At 39.1% G+C, this 24251-nt stretch overlaps 1 protein-coding gene across 3 annotated transcripts in view; it reads right to left on the bottom strand.

The window, feature by feature from the left end:
- DERA (deoxyribose-phosphate aldolase) overlaps positions 1–24251 on the bottom strand; it is a 201903-nt gene that overhangs the window by 95342 nt on the left and 82310 nt on the right. Inside the window, exon 7 of one of the 3 annotated variants that reach the window (XM_021922079.2) lies at positions 11142–14716. The exons of the other annotated variants lie outside the window; for them this stretch is intronic. Within the exon in view, the coding sequence (XP_021777771.1) occupies positions 14568–14716 (149 nt within the window). The 3' untranslated portion in view covers positions 11142–14567. Of the gene's footprint in view, positions 1–11141; positions 14717–24251 lie in introns of those variants that run through there. 3 annotated transcript variants of the gene reach the window in all.

Below are 24251 nucleotides of genomic sequence, written 5' to 3'. Positions count from 1 at the left end.
GCACTCGCCAGAGTAAATATGGACGCACAAAGCTGCTTTGGAGATACCAATGTGATACTAATACTAAATCTGGAGACTATGATTCCACAAAGACATGCTTACATGATCCAAGGATAATTGGCTACCCATGTGAGAAAAGGGGCAAAGAGATGGCTGCACAACTTTGTGAGAATGCTAAAAACGCTTGAAGGGGGTTCACCATAACCACTTTAAAGGGTAAACTTTATTGTACGTAAACTATATCTCAATTTAACAAAAGGAACAAAGCAAGTGAGTTCATGAGGGAGAAATGAGGAAAAAAGAAAAACTGCCTAGTAAAAGTAACTACAAGGAAAAGTATCATTAGCTGACAAATGACAAAACATGTATCAATTTGTACCTTTACTCTTTTCCCTGAACTTATATTTTAAAGCTGCTCCTAGTCTTCTCTGGACATGGTTTCCCATTAGCTGCCAAATATGACATCCATAATACAGGCCTCCTCCATAATCAACAAGATGTAACCTGTCATTGGTTAAATAGATACAGTTATCTATTGATGATACTTCCCTCCACAGATAAGGTTGACCAAATTGTATTAGTCCGTTTTCACAGTGCTATAAAGAACTGCCCAAGACTGGGTAATTTATAAAGGAAAGAGTTTTAATTGACTCACAGTTCAGCATGGCTGGGGAGGCCTCTGGAAACTTACAATCATGACAGAAAATGAAAGGGAAGCTAGGCACCTTCTTCACAAAGGCACAAGGAGAAGTGCCAAGAGAAGGGGTAACAAGCAACTTATAAAACCATCAGATCTCATGAGAACTTTCTGTCACAAGAACAGCATAGGGAAAACCACACCCAATATGCAATTACCTCCAGCTGGTCTCTTCCTTGACATGTGGGAATTATGGGGATTACAATTCAAGATGAGACTTGGGTGGGGATACAAAGCCTAACCATATCATTCTGCCCCTGGCCCTTCCCAAGTCTCACGTCCCTCTCACATTTTAAAACCAATCATGCCTTCTCAACAGTCCCCCAAATTGTTAATTCATTCCAGCTTTAACCCAAAAGCCCAAGTTCAAAGTCTCATCTGAGACAAGGCAAGTCTCACTCACCTATAAGCTGGTAAAACCAAAAGCAAGTTAGTTACTTCCTAGAAACAACTGAGATACAAGCATTGTAAATACAATTGTTCTAAATGGGAGAAATTGGCCAAAATGAAGTGGCTACAGGCCCCATGCAAGTCTGAAATCCAGCAGGGCAGTCAAATCTTAAAGCTACAAAATGATCTCCTTTGACTCCATGTCTCATATCAAGGTCACGCTGATGCAGAGGTGGGTTCCTATGGTCTTTGGCAGCTCTGCCCCTGCGGCTTTGCAGGGTACAGTACCCCTCCTGGCTGCTTTCACGGGCTGGCATTGAGTGTCTGTGGCTTTTCCAAGCCCATGATGAAAGCTGTTGGTGGATATACCATTCTGGCGTCTGGAGGACGGTCTCCCACTTCTCACAGCTCCACTAGGCAGTGCCCTAGTGGGGACACTGTATGGGGACTCCAACCCCACATTTCCCTTCCACATTGCCCTAGCAGAGGTTCTCAATGAGGGCTACCCTCTGCAGTAAACTTCTGTCAGGACATCCAGGTGATTCCATACATCCTCTGAAACTGAGGCGGTGGTTTCCAAACCTCAATTCTTGACTTCTGTACACCTGCAGGACCAACACCATGTGGAAGCCACCAAGGCTTCGAGCTTGCACTCTCTGAAGCAATGGCCTGAGCTGTACATTGGCCTCTTTTAGCCATGGCTGGGATGCAGGGCACCAAGTCCTGAGACTATACAAAGCAGCAAGGCCCTAGGCCTGGTGCTTTTTTCCTTCTAGACCTTTGGCCTGTGATGGGAGGGACTGCCATGAAGATCTCTGACATGCCCTGGAGACATTTTCCCCACTGTCTTGGTGACTAACATTTGGCTCCTTGTTACTTATGCAGATTTCTGCATCTGGCTTGAATTTCTCCTTAGAAAGTGAGTTTTTTCTATCGCATCATCAGGCTGCAAATTTTCCAAACTTTTATGTTCTGCTTCCCTTTTAAACGTAAGTTCCAATTCCAAATCATCTCCTTGTGAAGGCATATATCTGAATGCTTTTAAGAGCACCCAAGTTGCCTCTTGAACACTTTTCTACTTAGACATTTATCGTGCCAAATACCCTAAATCACCTCTCTCAAGTTCAAAGTTCCACAGATCTCTAGGGCAGGGGCAAAATGCCACCAGTCTCTTTGCCAAAGCACACCAAGAGTGACCTTTGCTGCAGTTCCCTACAAGTTCCTCACCTCCACCTGAGACCACTTCAGCCTGGACTTCTTTATCCATATCACTATCAGCATTCTGGTCAAAACCATTCAACAAGTCTCTAGGAAGTTCCAAACTTTCCCACATCTTCCTGTCTTCTTCTGAGCCCTCCAAACTGTTCCAGCCTCTTCATGTTACCCAGTTCCAAAGCTGCTTCCACATTTTCGGGTATCCTTAGAGCAGTGTCCCGCTACCTCGGTACCAATTTACTGTATTAGTCCACGTTCATAATGCTATAAAGAACTGCCTGAGACTAGGTCATTTAGCCTAGGAAATAAGGAAAGAAGTTTAACTGACTCACAGTTCAGCATGGCTGGGGAGGCCTCAGGAAATTTACAATCATGGCAGAAGGTGAAGGGGAAGCGAGGCACCTTCTTCACAAGGCGGCAGGAAGAAGTACCGAGCGAAGGGAGGGAGAGCCCCTTATAAAACCATCAGATCTCGTGAGAACTCACTCATTATTGTGAGAACAACATGGGGGAAACTGCCCTCATGATTCAATTACCTCCACCTGGTCTCACCTTTGACATGTGGGGATTATGGGGATTACAATTTAAGATGACATTTGGGCAGGGACACAAAGCCTAACCATATCACAAATGAACAGCATTTGCAATCACACATTAAACTAAGCATTACTACTGAAGAAAAATACTTCACAACACATTCGTAATTGTGGTGCTTTAAAATGAGTTTTAAAGATCGCTATCAACACTGGGAATTTCACACTGGTCAAAGAGAGAATTCTGGTTAAAGGACCTTTTAGGACCAGCTCAATGATGCCAACTGGGAGTCACTGACTCTACTGATTGGTTTAGGGCCACACTTCATGGTCCAATATGATAGTTACACACCATATGTATCTACTGAGCACTTGAAATGTGTCTAGTTTAAACTGAAGTGTGTGCTATGAGTATAAAACACATATGGGGATTTGAGGACCTGACACAAAAAAATACAATGTAATAAATCTCAATAACTTTTATATTGACTACACATTAAAATGACACTGCAGATTTATTAGATTAAATAAAATATATTATAATTACTGTTTCACCTGTTTCTCTTCACTTAATTAATGTGGCTATTAAAAACTTTTAAATTAAATATCTCTGTTCAACAGAATTGTTCCAGGGCTTCAATGAGACACCAATACATGTAATCACTCTGTAGGTTAACGATTTGACACCATTTTACACCAATATCTTTTAAATGTTGGCCTAAAATTTATTGAGAAAAAAGGCTTAATTCTGCCTAGATGTAGAATAGAATAAGAAGATCCCTCACGACAGCACTTGACTGTTATCTCTTGTCTAAAGAACTCAGCTCTGCTCCTAAATTTGAATACTTCACCCAGCAAAACAAAAGATCTGTAAGTAACTCAACCTGCCCTCCTTAGAAAAAAGAGAGTATCTCTTTAAAGGACAGGAGAGCACAGCCCTGGAATGCCTTATGTCTAATCCCAATAACAGACAGTAGAGAAATTTTAGGAAATACAGTTTCCTCTGTCGTGAATATTTTCAGTGGTTTCAATGCCTCTTAGAGATTAGCGCACTGGGAAACTGCCCAGCTGGCTGGCCCCTAAATCCTGTTCTGGAACTGGCTTTGCTTTCAGTTTTCAAACACACAGGAGTAACTCTAAAACTACACTTATAAACTCATGACTGTGTAGACTTGTATCACATCTCTGTGCTCAACCCAACTCCTCTCTTTCCCAACCCTTCAACATCCATTTAACTAATACTTACTAAGCACCCACTCTATGCTAGTACTTTTCTATAAACTGCATACACAGCAGCATACAATACAAGGCTTTTCTTTACCAAACTCTGACCCCTTTGAGGAAACACTGACTTAGTTATGCATGTTTTATATGTTTTTTTCTTGGTTTGACCACCTAATTTAGAAAAATTCTTTATCTGTCTCCATCACATTATCCTGTTTTTTAGAGAGCCAGTGGCATTGCTGAGAAGAAAAAAATGAGATTCATGGAAATTAGGCCAGTACCCTGGAAACAGAAGAAAATGCCAGAAATATCCACAGGCATTATAATATAGGTATAATAGTTTGAACAAAAAATTAAGGTATTTTAGACTCAATATAAAATGAAAACACCTATCCGTAAATAAAATTACCAATGCCAAATGCCTCAAAATCAAAATGTTTTTCCTTCTTGGCCAGCTCCTATAGCTGACCTTACTGATGAAGGGACTTACTATGTTAGGCAAATGCCTTTCATTGATATGGTAGTTTTAAAGTCATCTCATGTTAAAATGACAACACCATATCTTTTTTTTTTTTTAATTAATTTATTATTATTATACTTTAAGTTGTAGGGTACATGTGCATAACGTGCAGGTTTGTTACATATGTATACTTGTGCCATGTTGGTGTGCTGCACCCATCAACTCGTCATTTACATCAGGTATAACTCCCAATGCAATCCCTCCCCCCTCCCCCCTCCCCATGATAGGCCCCGGTGTGTGATGTTCCCTTTCCTGAGTCCAAGTGATCTCATTGTTCAGTTCCCATCTATGAGTGAGAACATGCGGTGTTTGGTTTTCAGTTCTTGTGATAGTTTGCTAAGAATGATGGGACAACACCATATCTAATACATTCTTTTTTCTTTTACTTTTGCTGAGAGGGAAGGGGGAAATAGAACCTCAATACAAGCAAGGTACAAGTTGAGCATCCCAAATCTGAAAGTCTGAAATGCTCCAAAATCAAAACTCTGTTGACACAATACTCAAGAGAAATGCTCACTGGAGCATTTCACATTTCAGATTTTTGGATTTGGGATGCTCAACCGGGTTAGGGCAAACATATGCAAATATTCCAGAATCTGAAAAAATCCAAAGTCCAAAACACTTCTGGTTCCAAGCATTTCAGATAAGGGATATTCAACCTGTAAAATATGATTTGGTATCACTATGCTTTGGCAAAGATGAGTAAAATGAAGAAACATTTTAACAAAATAAGCTAGATATGCGTTAAACAACTGAATTTCATTTTGATTGTGCTTTCTATTGTCACTAGCAAGTTTGGAATATATAGTATATATTAACATTAAAAGTCAGGTATGCTTGTGTGGAATCTATTAACTTGAGAGAAAATTACTCAAATTGAAGAAATAGCTGCTTAAAATGGATTTAGAAATACATTTTACTGAACAAAGCAAGCTAGAAAATTAGGCTACTTTATCAGGATTAGAAAGTGCTATGGATTTTAAACACAAAGCTTTTAAAAACAATGCAGAACGTATTTGAGATTATCATACCTCAATGTCATCGTAAATCTTTTTTTTCAACAATTGATGATAAGTGGGTAGAGTTTCTTTTTACAGTGACCTGTCTTTCATAAAAGAAGTTGTGTTAATTTTTCTGTGGGGAGTTTTATCTCCAGGTGATTATTTCACTGTACCTGGAGACTTATGTGCTTCCCATTAGCAGATCCATAGATGGGTGAACTTTGAAACAGCCCTGAATGGAAAGCATTTGCTATATGGAGCCCTGGGGTTGGCCATCTAGGTGACCGCAGTCTCCACTTACTAACCACTTATAAAGACAATGCAGCCTCTCTCCTTCTGTTCATAAACAATTTTCACGTTAAAATTCTGTCTCTATTTTTCAACTAGTCATGCCTTCATTTTAATCTTTATTCCTTTTCACTTGGTGACCACCAGAGACCCTGATTCCTCAACAAAAGCAGTATATGCTGGCAAAGGAGAAAGCAACGGCACCCAGAAAACCTCATCGATCGCTAAGGGTACAAGCAGAAAAGGTCACCATCAAATTTTGCCAGATCATGCTTTGTATCACTGGGATAACAGAATCATTCACAAATTCCTGAAGACACATGAGGCGAGGAGAAAGCAAGGAAAAAGTTGTGAAGGGGGCAGGAAGAATGGTCCTGACCTAGACTCTGAAGAAGTCATGCATTAATATTGAACATGCGCGCAACCTGGATCCACTCTGCATATCAACTAGAACTCATCTAGGATCTCCCTGGATGCCACACACTTGTTTTCAAGGCAATGCCTTGCCCATGAATATATATGTTCACATGCTGTATTTCCCTCACAGCAGAAGGGCTTGGCTCCCTTTACTAAAACTCTTAAATAGAAATACACAACCATAAGGTAATCGTGTATATTTCAGACAAAGAGGTTATACTGCACACTTAACACAGAGGTTTCGTCTGTCTCTCACAGAACTTCCTATTACAAAACTAATAGGTCTGATTTAAAAGTCATTTGTTTTTAGATTTCTGCTCAGCAGAAAATAGAATATAAATAATTTCTTAACATGTATACTGCCAAAGTTAGGGTTTTTACCTACTTGCCTTTTAAACGTGCATTTTAAATTTCTGATACATATTTAATGTTTTTAATACTTCCTGTATAATTGCTTTGAGTGTGACGTTTATTTCCTCCCCTTAAAGCACATGTTAGAGTCTTCTACGTCATAGATATAATTTCTCCCGTGTATTTCAGGAAAGTTATTAAATGTCAAAATCCAAAATGAATGCATGGATAACTTAAAAATATAAAACCTTAGTGAGAAAAAAATTCAGCTCTTAAATTTATTACCAAAATGGAAAATGAGATTCATAATGATAACCTACAAAGTAAAAAGGCATTTGGGAAACTGGGTTAGAGACAGTTAACAGTGCTGGAGATCTATTTATTTGGTTATTTGTCACAAATATCATAAATTTACTCGAGAAGAGGTTGTCTGGGTTGACTTGGCCCAATTTTTTATATTTAATCCATGGAAACTGAAGATGATGAAAAATTTAAAGTATAAAGATCTAAAAAGTGTTGTAATATAGGATGAACAGTGAGACTGGTTTGATCATGACATTTTCATCACAAAACCTGCTAAAAGAATAAAACCCTAGGATTTCCACTCTCCAGGGTCTGAATTTAATCCAATATTCCATTGTTCTCTTTTGCTAGTCACCCGAAAGCATCTTAGATTCTAGTTCATTCTGATTGACAACCATATACAACAGTAAGAGGAGGAGGAGGAACAGAATAGGTTTCCCTTCTGAAAATTGCTAAGTACTTGGCTTCACCTTAAAACTTCCCTCATTTGATCTTCATAATACGCCTCTTACCAATAAGAAAAAAAAAGGCTTCATAGAGACTGAGGAACACATTGTGTCATGAATCCATGTTTTTCTAACTCAAAGTCCAAGATTTTAACTGCTACGCACTTCTGCCCCTACATCAGAGCAGCTATTGTTTTGCAGTTTCTACCTTATCAAGTTTGTAGTACTCTATGTCCTTTCTTTGCCAGTCAAAATCCTACCTAGCCCTGTTAAACTGTTTCCTTCAATATTACATGGCACTGTCATTGCTTTCTTCCCATTCTGAATATAAACATGATGACTGGAGCTGTGGCAGCCATCTTATAACCACGAGAGAAACGCAAGAGAGGCCCCAATCCTGACACTCATGATGAGCCAACAGCGGTGACTGGCTACACCTCAGAGTTCCTTCTTACACAAGAAAAAACCATTTAAGCCACCGTTATCATGTTCCATGCTATCTGTGGCCACACTCAATCCTAGCACAGACCCTGGACTGTTTATTTTCACTCTGCTGACCTGGATATCCAAAGATATCCTACATTAGTTTACCAGGGGGGATCGCTCAGACTCTGCAACCAGGGACACAAGTAATCCTTCCCTCACACACTCTGCTCTGTGCAGCTGAGACCCCTAAGACACCACCAGCTATGCCTATGCAGGTAATTCCCCACCTCATCTACACTGGCAAATCATTCAGGAGTCAGAGTCCAGCTGAATAAAATGTGGAAGGAAAGGACCAAGGGAGGAGAGATTTGAGAAAGCTATTAGGAAATATTAGGAAAAGCTAAAGGTGAGAAGCCACAGAGTAGTAGGATTCCTGTTGGAGAAACAACCGCCTGGGACACTAGTGAATGAAGCATCTGTACACCAGTGTGTCTGCATGTTGCTGAAGAAACCGAGAAAAAGAAACCGTGTTTTCTGGCCTGTTGCAGTGGCTCACTCCTGTAATCCCAGCGCTTTGGGAGGCCAAGGCGGGCAGAAAACCTGAGGTCACGAGTTCAAGACCAGCCTGGCCAACATGGCGAAACTCTGTCTCTACTAAAAATACAAAAATTAGCCAGGCACATAGTGGCACACACCTGTAATCTCAGCTACTGGGGAGGCTGAGGCATGAGGATTGCTTGAACACAGGAGGCTGAGGTTGCAGTGAGCCAAGATTGTGCCACACTGCACTCCAGCCTGGGTGACAGAATGAGACTCTGTCACAAAACAAAACAAACAAAAAACTGCGTTATCAATATACAGAAAATATAAGGAGCTTCAACAATAGTAGAAAATGAAGGAAGAAACTAAGGTACAAGTCTTAAAAAGCTAACTGAAGAAGACACTGGGCCTGAATGAACTGAGAAATTTTTCTCTGTGCCTGCCCTTCACTCCCCACCCTAATGAACTACACGCTCTTTGAGAGCCATGCCTGCCTCACTAACCCTCATTATATTGACCATACAGCTAGCACAGTGCCCTGTGGATAGTAGAAACTTAATAAATACTTACAAAATCTACATGAATTCTGTATTAGAGCAGCTTTAATAAAGAATAATGTCTATCGGCAGGGCGCAGTGGCTCACGCTTGCAATCCCAACACTAGGGGAGGCTGAGGCAGGTGGACTCCTTGAAGCCAGGAGTTCGAGATCAGCCTGGCCAACTAAAAATACAAAAGCTAGCCTGGCACAGTAGTGCATGCCTGTAATCCCAGCTACTCAGGAGGCTGAGGCACAAGAATCACTTGAACCCCGGAAGCAGAGGTTGCAGTGAGCCGAGATCGCGCCACTGCACTCTAGCCTGGGCAACAGAGTGAGACCTTGTCTCAAAAAAAAAAAAACAACAGCAACAACAACAAAAAAAAAAACAGAATAAAAAATGTCTATAACAGACATAACTAAATTTTACAATGACTCTATGGCTGCAATTGCCTACTTGTATAAACAAACGGGTTTTTATTTAAAGATTTTCTCTAATACACTTATCCAGCACTTACCATGGGTCAGGTACTGTTCTAAGAGCTCGATACATAACCTGACAAATATTTTAAAAATAACACAGTTACATGAGAAAGCTGTGGAAGTACACACGGAGAAGACATATTTTCAAGGTTAAAGCAACCAAGAAGGAATTTCCAGAATTTCTTGATGGTAATACAGGCTTACATTTCCTAACTCTTAGGAACTTTCCTTAACTATTCCGTCCCATCAGAAATATCTGTGAATAACTACCATGTTCTAGGCTGTGCGCTCAGCATTGATAAATAAGTCTCTGTCTCTGACTGGACACTACTCCTCTGTGAGACACAGGCAGACACACATGCTGACAGACATGTCCAAAATGCTGGAGAGGAGGGGGATAGCTAGGAGGTAGGATCAGGATGCGGTGACAGGTTAGGAATTCATGTCGGGTACGACATGTGGAAATGAATGAGGTTTCTGTCTCCGGATGGCAGGGCTGGAGGGGCCACGTGCAGAGAGAGGGTCGTTTAGTTTCAGCACACTCTAAATGAGGGCCTCTCACTAACTAATTGGTAACGTTTGGGCTTTGTTTTCTTGACTTTAGTCCCAGACAGTCATTTAACTGCATAAGTTTGTATTACATTTTTCTGCTTTTTTCTTTTTCCAGCTATTTATTTAGTCAAGAGCATTAATACAAAAAAGTCTCAACTGGCAACCCAATTTTCAGCCTAAAGAGAAACTTCCTCTTTTCCTGGTTTCTGGATTTGGGTTGGACAAATGTCCTGACTTCTTTCCGTTGGGTGAAAGAGGGGAGAGGGTGACGAAGGGATTGTCACCAACGGTCTCAGCTCATTGGATTTTGTTTTTATTCAATATTTTCACAAAGTCCACATCTAGTTCTCATCATCTATTAGCTGGTTTTCCACAAGTAAGGCCACACATTTGCTGAACATGTTACATCCTTTAAACAGACTTAAGTTTTAATAGGCTTAAATGAACGTGTGAGGACCGGAATTTCAGACAATGGCCGCAGGAATGGGGAGGGGGTGGTGTTTAAAGAGATTGCAAGGAAGGTTTTCTAAAATTGGACCACTTATACCTGCATGCTTATGCTCTTACAGTTATGTGTTCATAGTAATCTTGTCTGCTTAAAAATTTATATTCCCACAGAGCATAATCTTCTATGTCTACAGGACTTAACAGAACCTAATAACTATTCACTTGCTCTATTCTTTGGTTCAATATTAATAATGATACACAATAAAAACTCTGCCATACTAAAAATGAGTTTGGTATGATGAACTTATCCAAAAATATACAAGTTTTTCTTTTTGTAAACTTGCAGGGTCTCTTCTCAATGCACGTGTACTGTGAATGGCTTGCAGGGGTATATTCATGCAGTATTCCCGAAACTTGTATGACCATGAGATGTTTTTGTCAAAGAAGTTTTGATTGAGATATTAACAGAACACAACTCAGAAATCAGTTTTAGCAGAAAATAGTTCCAAACATAAAAGCTTTCTTCATTTACTCGGTTGAAGCGAGCTGGTCTTCAGAATAAGCTTTTTATTTTTATTTTTTTTCCTCTGTCATCCATGCTAGAGACTAGTGGTGCAATCACAGCTCAGTGCAGCCTCGAACTCCTTTTCTGGACTCCAGTAATCCTCCCATCTCAGTCTCCTAAGTAGCTAGGACTGTAGGTGCGCCTCATCGTGCCCTGTTAATTTTAAATTTTTTTTTTTGTAGAGACAGAGTCTTCCTACATTGCCCAGGCTGGTCTCAAACTCCTGGCCTCAAGCGATTCTCCCACTTCAGCCTCCCCAAAGCACTGGGATTACAGGCATGAGCCACTGTGCTTGGCCCCTTTTCAAGTCTGACAGTAACTTTTCTAGTATTCCAAATCATTCCAGGGCACGTCTGCTGAGTTCATTATGATGACTAGTTCTGAAGTAGACTGCATGAAATGAAAGAGAAGGTAATCTTTTAAACTTTTCAACTGCCTTTTAGTAAAATTTAATTTGAACTCTACAGCGCATAAAACCAAATCCTCAGTTGCTCTGTTTCTTCTTTATCTAGTTATTCACAGACTCTAACTCTTAAAATAGGTTCACAAATCCCGTTAAATTATCAAAAGTTTTCTAACTCCTTGCACTAAGAAACACATATATGCAGATGATCTTTATAAATCAATGGTTCCTAACCTTGATTTTGGAAACTCCCAAGATATCTCCTAGTTTATAGTAGGATTTTCTTAAATTCTTTAAAAAATTTAATGAACATAATCCACCTCTGGTTTTGAAAAAAGAATGTAACAAAGAACCAAAGCCCCATTAAGTCATTTGTTGTCATTTGCACAAAGGATACATGTGCAAACATCCTCTTGTTTCTTAAGAGAGCATACAATTGAATAAGCTAATGTGATCACTATTAAACATTTAGAAAGGTAGTTAGTCCTTTTCTTTCTTCTTCTGTCAGAAAATACTGGGAAGTCTCTTTTCCTTATTAGCTTTAATTTTTACCGATGCACTAAGAAAAAGTAAGAATTGTGGCATTTAAAAGTCATTTTTTATTAAGGATTCCAGAAAGCATGAGGCTTCTAGATTTATAAATCAAAGACTGGTGGGAGAACAAGACTGTTAGGGAGGAGGTGGGTTTTTCTTTTCTTTTCTGCAGTTGTTCCTTTTGCTTTATGTAGGGTCTCTGGGGGAATTATATGTGCTTTTAATTTTTTCTCTGCATCTACTTATATTTTGAATATTTGGCTGCACATTCAGATTCAACTTATCTACATATATGAAACTGCTATTTGACTACAAAGATAAACCAATTATATTTTCTACCTCTAATTATTAAATTGAGCAGTTTAGTAATGCCATTCTCCAATCTAGAAACAGACAGATTCCAAAAGTTTGTAAATTCACAGCTGGCTGGAAATCAGAATGTACTTTTCCAGATTTCATACGGTAGTAAGTCCCAGCCAGCCCAGAAAAGCATGTTTTACTCTTACTGCACCTAACGAACAGCCCTACCAACTCCTTCTAAGCATTCTGCACAATGATGTTTTAGGAAACAGGAAGGCCCGGATGCACCTGACTGGCTAGCTCTACAACCCAGAACACTTCTCTCATCTTCCAGGTTGGGGATGGACTTCCTCAGAGCTTTAAATTACTAATGGAGTTTAAATTTGGATAAGGAATCTCAAGATGGTGATGCAAAGAGGGTTTCTGGGGGGAAGGGGCAATGAGGAGTTATGGAAGCTGGGGGCTTCTCGGGCACAACTAACTAGGAATACTTCTCACTCATGAGCCAGAAATTGACACTCTCACTTCCTGGCACTCTGCCGACAAGTGCAGACTCACCTGTTTTTCTTACATCAACCCTGCAGTCTACTTCCCTGTCCACTGCCCCCAGCAGTTGTTTTTAGCTGGCATCTAGCCTACAGTAGTAGCCTTCTCTAACCCTATCCCTAACCCTAACTCTAACCCTCACAGCTTCTCTCTTACCTAAAACAAGCACTCAGCCCTTAGGCACACAAGCTAAATGAGCCAAAAAGATTCTCCCTGAACTCCAGCTTTGCTTTCCTCATTTTGAACTCATTTGTGGTGGACTGAACTGGAGCCCCCAAAATTCATATGTTGAAGTCCTAAGCCCTAGCATGTAAGAATGTGACCTTATTTGGAACCTGGGTGCTTGCATAGTCAATATGAGGTCGTAATGGAGTAGGGTGGGCTCCTACTGCAATATGATTAGTGTCCTCATAAAAAGAACACCAGGTGAAGAGACAGACACAACATGAAGAACACCATGTGATCACAAAGTCAGAGACTGGGGTGAGGCGTCTACAAGCCAAGAAACACCAAAGATAGTCAACAATCCCCCGGAAGTAAGGGGAGAGCCACAGAACAGATTCTTCCTCATAGCCCTCAGAAGGAACTAACCCTGCCGACACCTTATCTCAGACTTCTAACCTCCAGAACTCAGATAAATTTCTGTTGTTTAAGGCACCCAGTTTGTGGTGATAAGGGGTAGGAGCATAAGGAGTGGGTCTTAAATATACCAAGGACTACAGTTAGGTCATTTATATTTCAGAATGAATCCAAAATCAATTCCCCAGGGTATTTCAGCACAGAGCTGAGGCAGGGGAGGAGATTTTTAAAAAGAGATGACACGAGGAAGGAGGATATAGCCAAGAAACTGGCACTGGGTCTAGGAGAACAACATGTGTAGGGGAAGAGAAGAGAACAGCACTACTGCCCTGTCTAAGACAAAGTGGAGGTTCCGGAGAGATAAAGAGTCCTAGGTAGCAACTAGCTAAGGAAATAAGAGAAGAGGATGTACAGCATGGGACTCTAATTACTAACGTTGTATTATATACTCAGAATTTGCTGAGAGGATTTGTGTGGTTCTTACCACACATACACAAAAAAATGGTAACGTGAGGAGATGGGTACATGACTACAGTAATTATTTCAAAATGTCTATCAAAATATCACATTGTATGTTGCAAATATATACAATTTTAATAAATAAAAATTGAAATTTAAAAAAAAGGAGAGAAAAAGGAAAAACCCTGCAGTGCAGCAGTGAGGAGCGAGGGTATTCTTAATTTCTCTGCCACAGTTCTTGCTAGTTCCTGGTAACAGATGACAGCCACATTTAACTAACAGTTATATACATTGGGTCCTATGTGGTATTTCTTTCTACATTTGTAATTTCTCTAGCAAACAATTTTGAGTTTAGAATAACCTTGACTTTAGAGTTAAGAATAACCTTGCTGTTACAAAGTGCCTGGTAATCATTATCCTAACTTTACTTGATTAGGCAAAGAAAGCAATTATTTTGTCTGAAAAGTCCACATTGGGGTTTGTTTCCTTTCTAAGCTCCCAAAGCATCTGACTTCTCAACAAAGTCTCCAGCAAAATGCTGCTTCCTCTAGCGTGCCCGCCGCTTCTGACTCAGGGAAGCAGGAGACAGAGCATTCGGTCTTAGTATTCTCCTAACTCACGACCTTGCCTTCCTGGGAAAATTTCTCCTCTGATACCATTTATTCTTGTCCTTCCTCAGTTGCAATTTTATTCCAACTCTTCTACTAAGCCTGTTACTAATATCTAGTGGATATAAATTCAGGCAGATCCTCCAGAAATTGGTGGTGTCTGGTCACCCTGTAAACTGACCACCTTGCAGAGCATCAAACACATCACACAGACCTAAGACCATGGCTCCACAAAAGTCTGTATGACTCTCTCTTTGTTACTGAGCACGAATCTCTTGCTGGTCTCTGTGTGAGTTGTTCTTTTCTCTGAGTCAATTGTCTTGAATAAAACACCAAACTTTTCCACTCTAGGCCTGAAGGAACAACCAAAGAAAACAACAGTCAGTGGAAAGGGGTGGGTTCAGCTGAAAAGTATATTCAATTATAAAGAAGTACCTGATCACCTCATGGGAGCCTGAATTGTTTTTCTTATTTCTTCTAAAAAAAAAATGGGATAAATGTGCAGAATGTGCAGGTTTGTTACATAGGTATACGTGTGCCATGGTGGTTTGCTGCACCTACTAACCCATCCTCTAAGGGGAGCCTGAATTTCAGCAGGAAGAAATAGAGTATTAGTTCTGCCTGGGTATGCGTTTATGGACAGAAAATGAAAATGATACATGTACTTCAAAAATAATTTCGGCAGAAAAATGTATTTAATAACCACTCAATTTAGAAAATACTGACTATAATGAAAATGTCTCAGAGCAGTTTTAAGAATTCTTATTTTATATTTTTGAATGGCATATTGAATACTGTAAAATAAGAATGCAGAAAAAGGCAGAAAAAAAATCTGCTTTTTAATGATCTAAGTTATCTACTCTACAATCCTAGTAAAAAAAAAAAACTCAACATCTGATGGATGCGACTACAGGTATCATTACAGACTCTGAGGTAACATACATGCTTTTTCTTTTTATTAAAAAATAAACAGGAATATTTTAATTATTCACTAGAATGTTAATATCAAGCCAGTGTGATAGCAGCTAACAGTCAACAAACAGCCTTTGCTGGCTTTGTGTGACATGGATGATCTAAATTCTTTCCAATTTCATTGACTATTCAGTGCCTCCTCTGTTGTCCCTGCCCAATTTAGCAGCTGTATAACATAGGAAACTTACTTTCAATGCCCCAGTTGGTGATAAATTTTTTACAAAAAGCATACTATAACACTCATTCTTAGGTCACTTGTAAAGCAAAGCATCATCCTGATAATTCAAGTGAAAGCATGAATTGCCTTTTCCTCCTGAATCACTAAAACAAATGTATTAGTTCTCCATTTTGATTTACATGTTTTATCTTGCTAATGTTTTCTAAACCAAAAACTAGCCTTTCTTTCTACCTTCATAGCCTTCATCAGATTTCCTTAAAAACATTAGTATTTTTTTCCTTGTTGCAAGAACAGAAAAGTAGAGGAAAAGCAGTTAGACTACACTATGTTCTGCAATAAACCAATAATAGAATAAATGGGTGCAGGTCTTATAAATGGAAACAGAGACGCTGGTTCCTGGGCTGAGAAAAAGACTTCGTCCTCCTAAATTCCCTATCCTGACAAAGGGCACCATTAGGAGTTGGGTCTGCCCTCCCCTTCCTGCTCAGCATGCAATCACTCACCAAGCACTATCAATTTTGCCCCCTGATATGTCCCACAGGCATCTACTCTGCTCCATACCCACTGCGTTGCATCTCAGTTCAGCAGTTCGTAATGGTCAGCTGAAGTGTTACTGCAGCTTCCTAATGGCCTTCCTGTCTCCAACCTAAACACATTGCCCAAAGGTTATGTCCCTAAAATGAAAATCCGATCACTGCTCCGTTTCTACAAAGCGTCTGGATTGAGGGTGTCATAATCATCTTTGTCATCCAGTATCTGACATACAGCAAACTTCCAATAAATTCTAACAACTGAATGAATAAATGGATGAATGACCTACTCAAATATTCATTTCTCAGGCTAAAATCTTTCTATACCCCCAAATAGGAAACTTCAGTTCTTTAGCATGGCCTTAAACTCCAAGCTATTTACTAGCTTTATCCCCGCCTCTCCTGCCACTTTCCATTTACTCTCCAGCCCAACCAGACCAGCTTTCTCACCATGACATGTTTTTTCACATCTCTGTATAAAAGAGCCAGTGACTCTCAGCCCGAAATGCCTTCCTCTGTATCTGCACCTAACGACTCCTATACAAATGCCACTTGCTTTGGGAATTCTTCTGTGACTCCTCCACAGAAGGTAAGCTGTGTTCCTGCAGTGCTTGGAAAACGTGTTCCTACATCGCCTGCTTTCCCAAAATGACAAATCAGAAACCCTATTTTTCACTTCTTCACCACACTAAGAGATAATGTCACTTTTTTAAGGCCAGGAACTTATGCGTACTTTACTCTCTCCATTCTCTCTTCTAATCCTCCTCCAAAGCCTAGAATAGTGTCTGATAAACATTATGCCTTCATCAAATACTTGGATGAACCCATTCGAGGGAAAGAAATATCCCCAGGTACTGATGGCAGAGAACCCTGGCCCTTCTGTTCTTGACTGGCCTCCTCCTCTCTCCCATAGTGCCTCAGTCTTCCCTCCAGCCCTCACCATCCCTCCATCCCTCATTTCCTCCCATTCCCCGACACAGTTTGAAATTGGGGAACTCCCTATTCAAATCCTGAATCTAATATGTTGAAGATGAAAGGAGGAGAAATCTTGATAGCGCTATAAAAACGGTACAAGAATTAAAAATGTCCTGAGAGACCTAAATTAAAAATATACATTCTTGCTCTTAGAAAAACACTGTACATGCATTGGTTAGGACCTATAGTGCAACTGACACAGGGCAACATTTCAGTTATTCTGTACGCTAATCTCGGGGCTGGCCTAGAGACCAAACAACAAGATACAATCTTGTTTCTTTGCAGATTTAAGTTCAGCGGTCCAAATAAGCACACTGCAATGAAAATAACTACTAGAACAATTGGTTTGTTAACTGTGGACTGCCTATGCTAAAGGTGCTTCCTACCTCAGAATTTGAAGTTCTTTAAAGTAATCTCTGAACTACAAATGTGAGTTGAAAGACTTCCTGTGTTAGGCCGGATGTGGTGGCTCACACCTGTAATCCCAGTACTTTGGGAAGCTGAGGCGGGTGGATCACCTAAGATCAGAAGTTCGAGACCGGCCTGGCCAACATGAAGAAACCCCATCTCTACTAAAAACAGAAAATTAGCCGGGTGAGGCGGCGCATGCCTGTAATCCCAGCTACTCGAGAGGCTGAGGCAGGAGAATCACTTGAACCCAGAAGGCGGAGGTTGCTGTGAGCCGAGATCGGGTCATTCACTCCAGCCTGGGTGACAGAGCTAGACTCTATCTCTAAATAAATAAATACATACATACATACATAAAATTCCTGTGTTAACATCGGGAAAGCTAGATCCTAGATCAGAGGTTCTCATTCCTGCCCACACAGCAGAAGCACCTGGAGAAGTTTTAAAATGCATGTTTTGCAAAGTATGAATTTCCTTGGTTCCGTTCATGACCACTGAAATCAGATCTTCTGGTAGGAAGATCATTGCAACAGTTCATTGAAGAAGCTTGTCAGGAAACTCTAATGTGCAGCCCAGGTTGAGAACCTTGTTCTAGACTCTGTGTTCTGACTTTAGTTATTTGTCCTCAGGCAAATTTCTCATGAATTTGACCTTTCTGGATTTCGGTTTACTCACCTGCAAAATGAGAGGTTTGAGGTTAATGAAGCTTCTTTGTACTTTATAATTTTTATAGTTTTCTAAGCATTTACAATTTCTCTGAGTTAACTTTCAAATGTTTATTTGTTCTCTTTCTCTTGGCTTATATCTGACAATGTACAAATAATGGGGAAAAGGCAATGAATTTGTAAACACCTTTTAGTGATTTTTGACAAAAGGGGTGACAGGCAAAAGTTCAATTTGAAAAGTATGTTCTCCACATAATTTACTAGCTGCTGGACAGACTAAACGTTACATATACAATCAATGGATTTTATGGATTTTTTAAAGAGCCACGTTAAAATTTAAAAAAAGAAAAGAAAAAAGTTTCATGCTATATTTCCCTGTCTTTAGATATGTAGTTTCCTCATTCTAATAATGACTTTTTTGCATAGGCTTCCATTAAAGTCATGACTGCAGAATAAGCTGATGATTTCAAGAACACCCCCTAACTCAAGTATTTTTACCGAACAGCTTGCTGAGCAATTTAACACACAGGGTCCCTCATTTCTTTATTCTAGTGATGGCAATATAACCTTTGTCTTGCTTCAAACAATTTTTTCCTGTTAACATATCTTTCCAATTTAAAGAAAAATCATTTTTTTCATTCATTTGGCTTATAAAGTAATGTTAGAAGCCTGCAAATATTTTTTCTAAAAAGCAAATAAAGAAATATTCACCCATGCAGAGGAAAAGAGAACACAAGAGAATCGCCTGCTCCATTTTATAATATTATGGTACATTGTGTAGTCTTGTGTCAGTATTTATTATCAGTCATTTAGTTTATGATAGAGAATAACTTTTGATTACTGATGCTTGTAGTATTACTCACTCTGTCTTGGACTGTTTGAAGATCTGTATTTTTATTACAAAGTCCAATAAAAATAAAGTGAAAAACCCATAGGTCCCAAAACTGATTCCTGGCTTGTGCTATATGTCACTCCTTTCCAATCTAAAAAGTATTTCCTTCTACTGTTACTATCTGTCTCTTGCTCATAAGCAAATTTATCTCCTAATGCCTCATTCTTTATTTTAGCCATTAATCTCCCATTGAGAACCTTACCAAATGCTTTTTGCAGATAAAAATATTTAATATCTACTAGATTTCCCCTATCCACAAAACCATCCAACATTGCTGAGAGGGAAAAATCAATCTTTTGTACCTGAATTCAAGTTTGCTGGGTTTGAGTCAAAATATTTTTCTCTAACTTCTTCAGGTCTTCTTAACAGAAAATAAGAAGACCATAGAGCAAGAATCCTATTTCTCCTTGCTTTGAATTGTATCCCCCAAAAAGAAACGTCAAAATCTCACCCCCCAATACCTCAGGAAGAGACCCTATTTGGCAAGAGGTCCACTGATGATGTTATTAGTTAAGATAAGGTCTTATTGAGTAAGGTGGGCCATTACATGACTGGTTTCCTTATGAGAAGAGAAGAGACACAGACAGAGACACACCAAGGGAATACAGCCATCTAGTGACAGAGGCAGAGACTGGAGTGATCCATCTAAAGCCAAGGTACGTCAAGCATTGCTGGCAAACACCAGAAGCCACAATAAGCAAGGATGGCTTGCCTACAGGTTTCAGAGGGAGCATAAGCCTGCTGACACCCTGACTGCGGGCTTCTGGCCTCCAGAACCATAAGAATACATTTCTGTTGCTTAAGGCCATCTAGTTTGTGGTACTCTGTTACAGCAAGCCTAGGAAACTAATACACTCCTCTTTTCCTGTGTATTCTATATTTTGGGGCCCTGCATATACGGATTGTAATCTACTCTTAAATTACACACACACATACACACTCTGTGTGTGTGTGTGCGCGCGTATAAAATAATTTTCTCTTCTGCACAGAATCACATAAACTCTGAAAGACAAGGCATCTCTAATGTTTGCTGAGTCTGTTTTAGTGTAGCTCCATCAGGCTCATTCAGCCTATGTCTCGAACATCTACCTCCTGATGTGGCGCATCCAATTTCCAGGTGATTCAGACACTGACGAAATTCTTCCTATAATAACTAGCTCAAAAGCCATCTTCCCACAATGTCTAAAATTTGGTCCTAGTCCTACTACTTTGAGTTAACAGAGAAAAATCTTCCTTTATCAGGAAAATCTTGCAAGTATTTGAACATAGTATTACAACCCCAAAGATTTTCCTCTTACTAATTAGATGTCCACTTTCTTTCCAACCACTCTTCATGAGAAGGGTTCAATGTATCTCATCCTGTGCTGTGACTTCCCTCTAAATATTCTGATACCACTTCCATTCTCCCATACCCCTTCCATCCTCCCTACTCTGTTCCTTCATTTTCAGACTGTCTTCAGCTTTGACATCTCTCCTACTCCTCCATCAGGTGGAAAAGAGAAAGATCTGATTTTCTTGTCACTCCCTAGTTGTTCTCTCGGCACCCTAGGTAAGGGAATCTGGGGAAAAAAAAAAAAGGACAGAACTCAAGTGGCAGTTGTATCACAACCCTGGTTAATTTTCTAAGTGCATCACTACATGGACATCAACAGAGCAGGTAAACACAAAAAACAGTGGAAGCTGCCTGAGAAGAGATATTTTAGCTCTGGGCACCCTACCTTTTCTTTTCAACAAGGAGTTACTGTGGGCCAATCATAGGCAGGTGGCCCTGGGCGTGCTGTCATTTTTTTTTTATATTGATTTCATGTTCACCAACCCCTATAAATTTCTGCAAACACCTTGCCTCTCTATAGAAACACCTTACCATTATGTCTTCCTTCTCTTGCCCTCGATAGAAAAGTAAAGTGCAACATACAATCTCATTCAGGGCCTCTAGAAATACATCTGTGCCTCCAAAAGTTAAGCACAGCTTGTAAATATTATCTGTTATACAGACCAATTGCAGGATAGAGAGCAGGATTGCGCATTAATAAAAGCATGGCGTTTAGAGTCAAAAGTTCTTCAGAAAATTCTGCCACTTACTCAGTGTGTAGCCTTGGTCTAGTCACTTAACATCTGAGCTTCAGGTTTTCATCTACTAAAAGATGATAATAAGATACCTCTCCTCCCTCCCTCCCTCTTGGGATTACTGCAGAAAGAATTTATAAACTACCAACTTCACATGATTCATTACTCTTTTTTCATTTATTCATTCAATAAATATGCATAATCAAGCATCTACCTGGTACAATATACTGAGGGATCCATTCAAGGATTCCAATTCCCACCATTTTAAGAATTTTCTAACCGATCAGTAACTATGTGGCACAGACATTAAGGAATAAATAACCAAGAGTTAAAATGTTAGGAATTACAGATAAAGGAATAACAGAATCTCAGACATGTGAACACAGGTCTAGCCTCTATGTCATGTGCCACAATTTCACTTAGAAAATAAAATCCCTTAATGTTTAATGGGAAAATACAGCTTTATTTAAAAATTGGTTTTTATATAAGTTGATTACAAATATATCTATTGATGTCCCTGTATATATATGCGTGATATCTGAATCTATCAGTAAGCACGTCCCAGGCACTTACTATGTACCAGCCTTTGCACCTGTGAATTTTTCTAGGCAAACTAGGTCTGCAGGAAGCAGTTCTGTGATTTTGGAATATGTTGGGCTACATTTTTCACAATTTCATACAGTAAAATTTTACACAGACCAGTATAAATGCCACATAAAAAAAACTAAGCTTACAAACTTTTTCTTTTCTCTTTCTCCTTTTCTTTTTTCACAGAAGGCCAACCATGAAGAAACAAAGAAAACATTTTATGTTTAAATGTATGTCATATACTCAACCTTTTGTTTAGAAGGATATGCATGTACCAAAGGATACAACCTTTTGTTTAGAAGGATATGCATGTACCTTTTGTTTAGAAGGATATGCATGTTTTCTGGGAAGCCAGAAAACATGATAACTTCTTTCCTCTGCAGAGCTCTGTGTTTTCCACTCAACAACGGACAGCGAGGGGCCAGGTGGGGGTAAACTATAAAATTTTTGCTTGGGGACCTGAATTTAAATCTATTCCATGGATGAGATAGCAAGTTAATTAGTTTTCAACCTATAAGTAGTCTAATTTCCAGGGCTAGTTTAAGGGACTGTAAATAAATTTACACTTTAAATCTTTTATCTCTTAACCCAATACAAACTATGGTCTTAATGCTTTCCCCAGTGATGACTTTCAGTTGTAGCCTACTTTTTCATAAATTAAATGCTTTTTCCTATGAAAGACAAGACCTTACTTAAAAAAAAAAAAAAAAAAAGGGCCACAACACTACAGGAGTCTAGATGTGCCATCCGGATCAATACTCCTTGAGTATACAAAGACTTGCAGCCTAAGATGAGGGACTCCATGTGACTTGTGACAATCTTTAGAAAAATAAATTGACATTGGCATTTACTCTACTCTTCGATGCATATTTAAATTTTCAAAAATATATTTTTTAAAATCTTAGATATTAATTTGCTATTAATCACCGCATTTTTTTAGTGTTTTGGTTTCATTCAGTCATAGCAAGTTTTCCACTACTTTCCCCCTTTATTTTATTTTTTAACGGCTTCCCCTATATTCTCCTATTTCTCTGCTTCCTCTCATTGTTTCTGTATTACTTTGATCTTATTGGGTTGAATTTTGAATGTTCCCTCCCCTGGATTCTACCTTTTTCATGTTTCATTTTCTACACGTTGCAAAATTCCAGCCAAGTTCAAAACTCATTTTGTATTCCTTCAAGGTCTGCTTTTCTCAAGCCCCATATTTTTGTGTTAGTACTCTTCCCACAGATCTTCATCAGCAATTCAAACCTGATGACATTATGATTGCATCTTTAGTGCTTTTCTACTCCAACCTTATTTATCATGCCTGCATTATTTCCAAAGATAAGGTCTAGAATAACTTCAGAGCGGAGCTTGTTAGCTGTTGCGTGTGTGCGAACAGTCCACCGCTACTGAAAGATAAAGCCACTTTTCTACATTCTGGCATTATTCTTAATGTGTGCATTTGCTGGGCTGAAATCCCTTAGCAGTAGATTGACCTGCTTTAGACTTCTCTTTTCTGTAAGCATGTTTCCCTATCTTATTTCCTATCATCTTGTTCTTGGATTGTTCAATGAAAAAAAGTATAGCTCTCTTTTTTCTTCTCTGATTATACTCCCTTCAAATTGTTTGCTCCTACTTTAGTTCCTCCTGTCTTTGCACTTCCCTCATCACATTTCCACTAATGTACATGGAAGATCAATTTTTCTTCAACCCCAAAACCAAAGCAAAAAGTTCTCCCTGGTTCTTCCTTGCCTCCAGATCCATCTCCACATTCTTACAGATCATTAGTATCCTTGTAATACCTTACACTGCTTTAGAAATACAATATCCTTGTTAAAATATAAACTATCTCTCTTTTTGTTCAACTAAAATAAAAGTTTCTCTCTAAAATAACATGTTCAAACTCTACAAGATTTTGGCACATCTGGAAAGAGGCATCTAAATTTTCAAATTTCTCTTTGCCTCTTTTCACTTTTCCTTATTTCTTTTTTCTCTCTTTCACTCATTCATTGGTGTATATGGAAATATATTATTAGGCTCTACTATATGCCAGGCTTGATAGTTAATTGCAGAGGAATACAGTTAAGGAAGGTGCGGTCCTTAGCCTCAGGGAAGATCACGGTTTTGGGGCAAAAAAAAAATCTAACAGGTAAAACAATTGATGCTGATACTATGTTACAAATGCTACTGGTATTTACAATTGTCCTAAGAGTATAACAGCATGATCAATTAATTCTGCCTTTGCATGATCAATAGGAGGTTTGACAGAGTACAGAAATTTTATTTAAATCTTTTAAAATGGCCAAGGAGTGGGGACAAAGCTGTAACAGAGAGAGGAACTGGTAAAACAAAGACAGAAGTACCTGGAATGTTTCCAAACACCAACAATGACCATATAGAACAACAGCAAAAAGATCTTTCTGACTAATATTCTAATAGTATCATATAAGAGTTCCTACTTCATAGGGTTGCTGTGAAGATTAAATGTAAATGTGCATAGATCCTCGAAACACTGTCCAAATCACAGTAAATGCTCAAAAAACTTTAGCTATGATGACGTTGTTGTATTATAGATTAGATTATATATTTTTCATCTATTTAAAATGCTTTTATTTGTTTCTGGTTCCT

This window comes from Papio anubis, chromosome 9 (genome assembly GCF_008728515.1).
Source record: "Papio anubis isolate 15944 chromosome 9, Panubis1.0, whole genome shotgun sequence".
Taxonomy (NCBI): Eukaryota; Metazoa; Chordata; class Mammalia; order Primates; family Cercopithecidae; genus Papio; species Papio anubis.
This window is presented reverse-complemented; position numbering and strand designations above follow the sequence as displayed.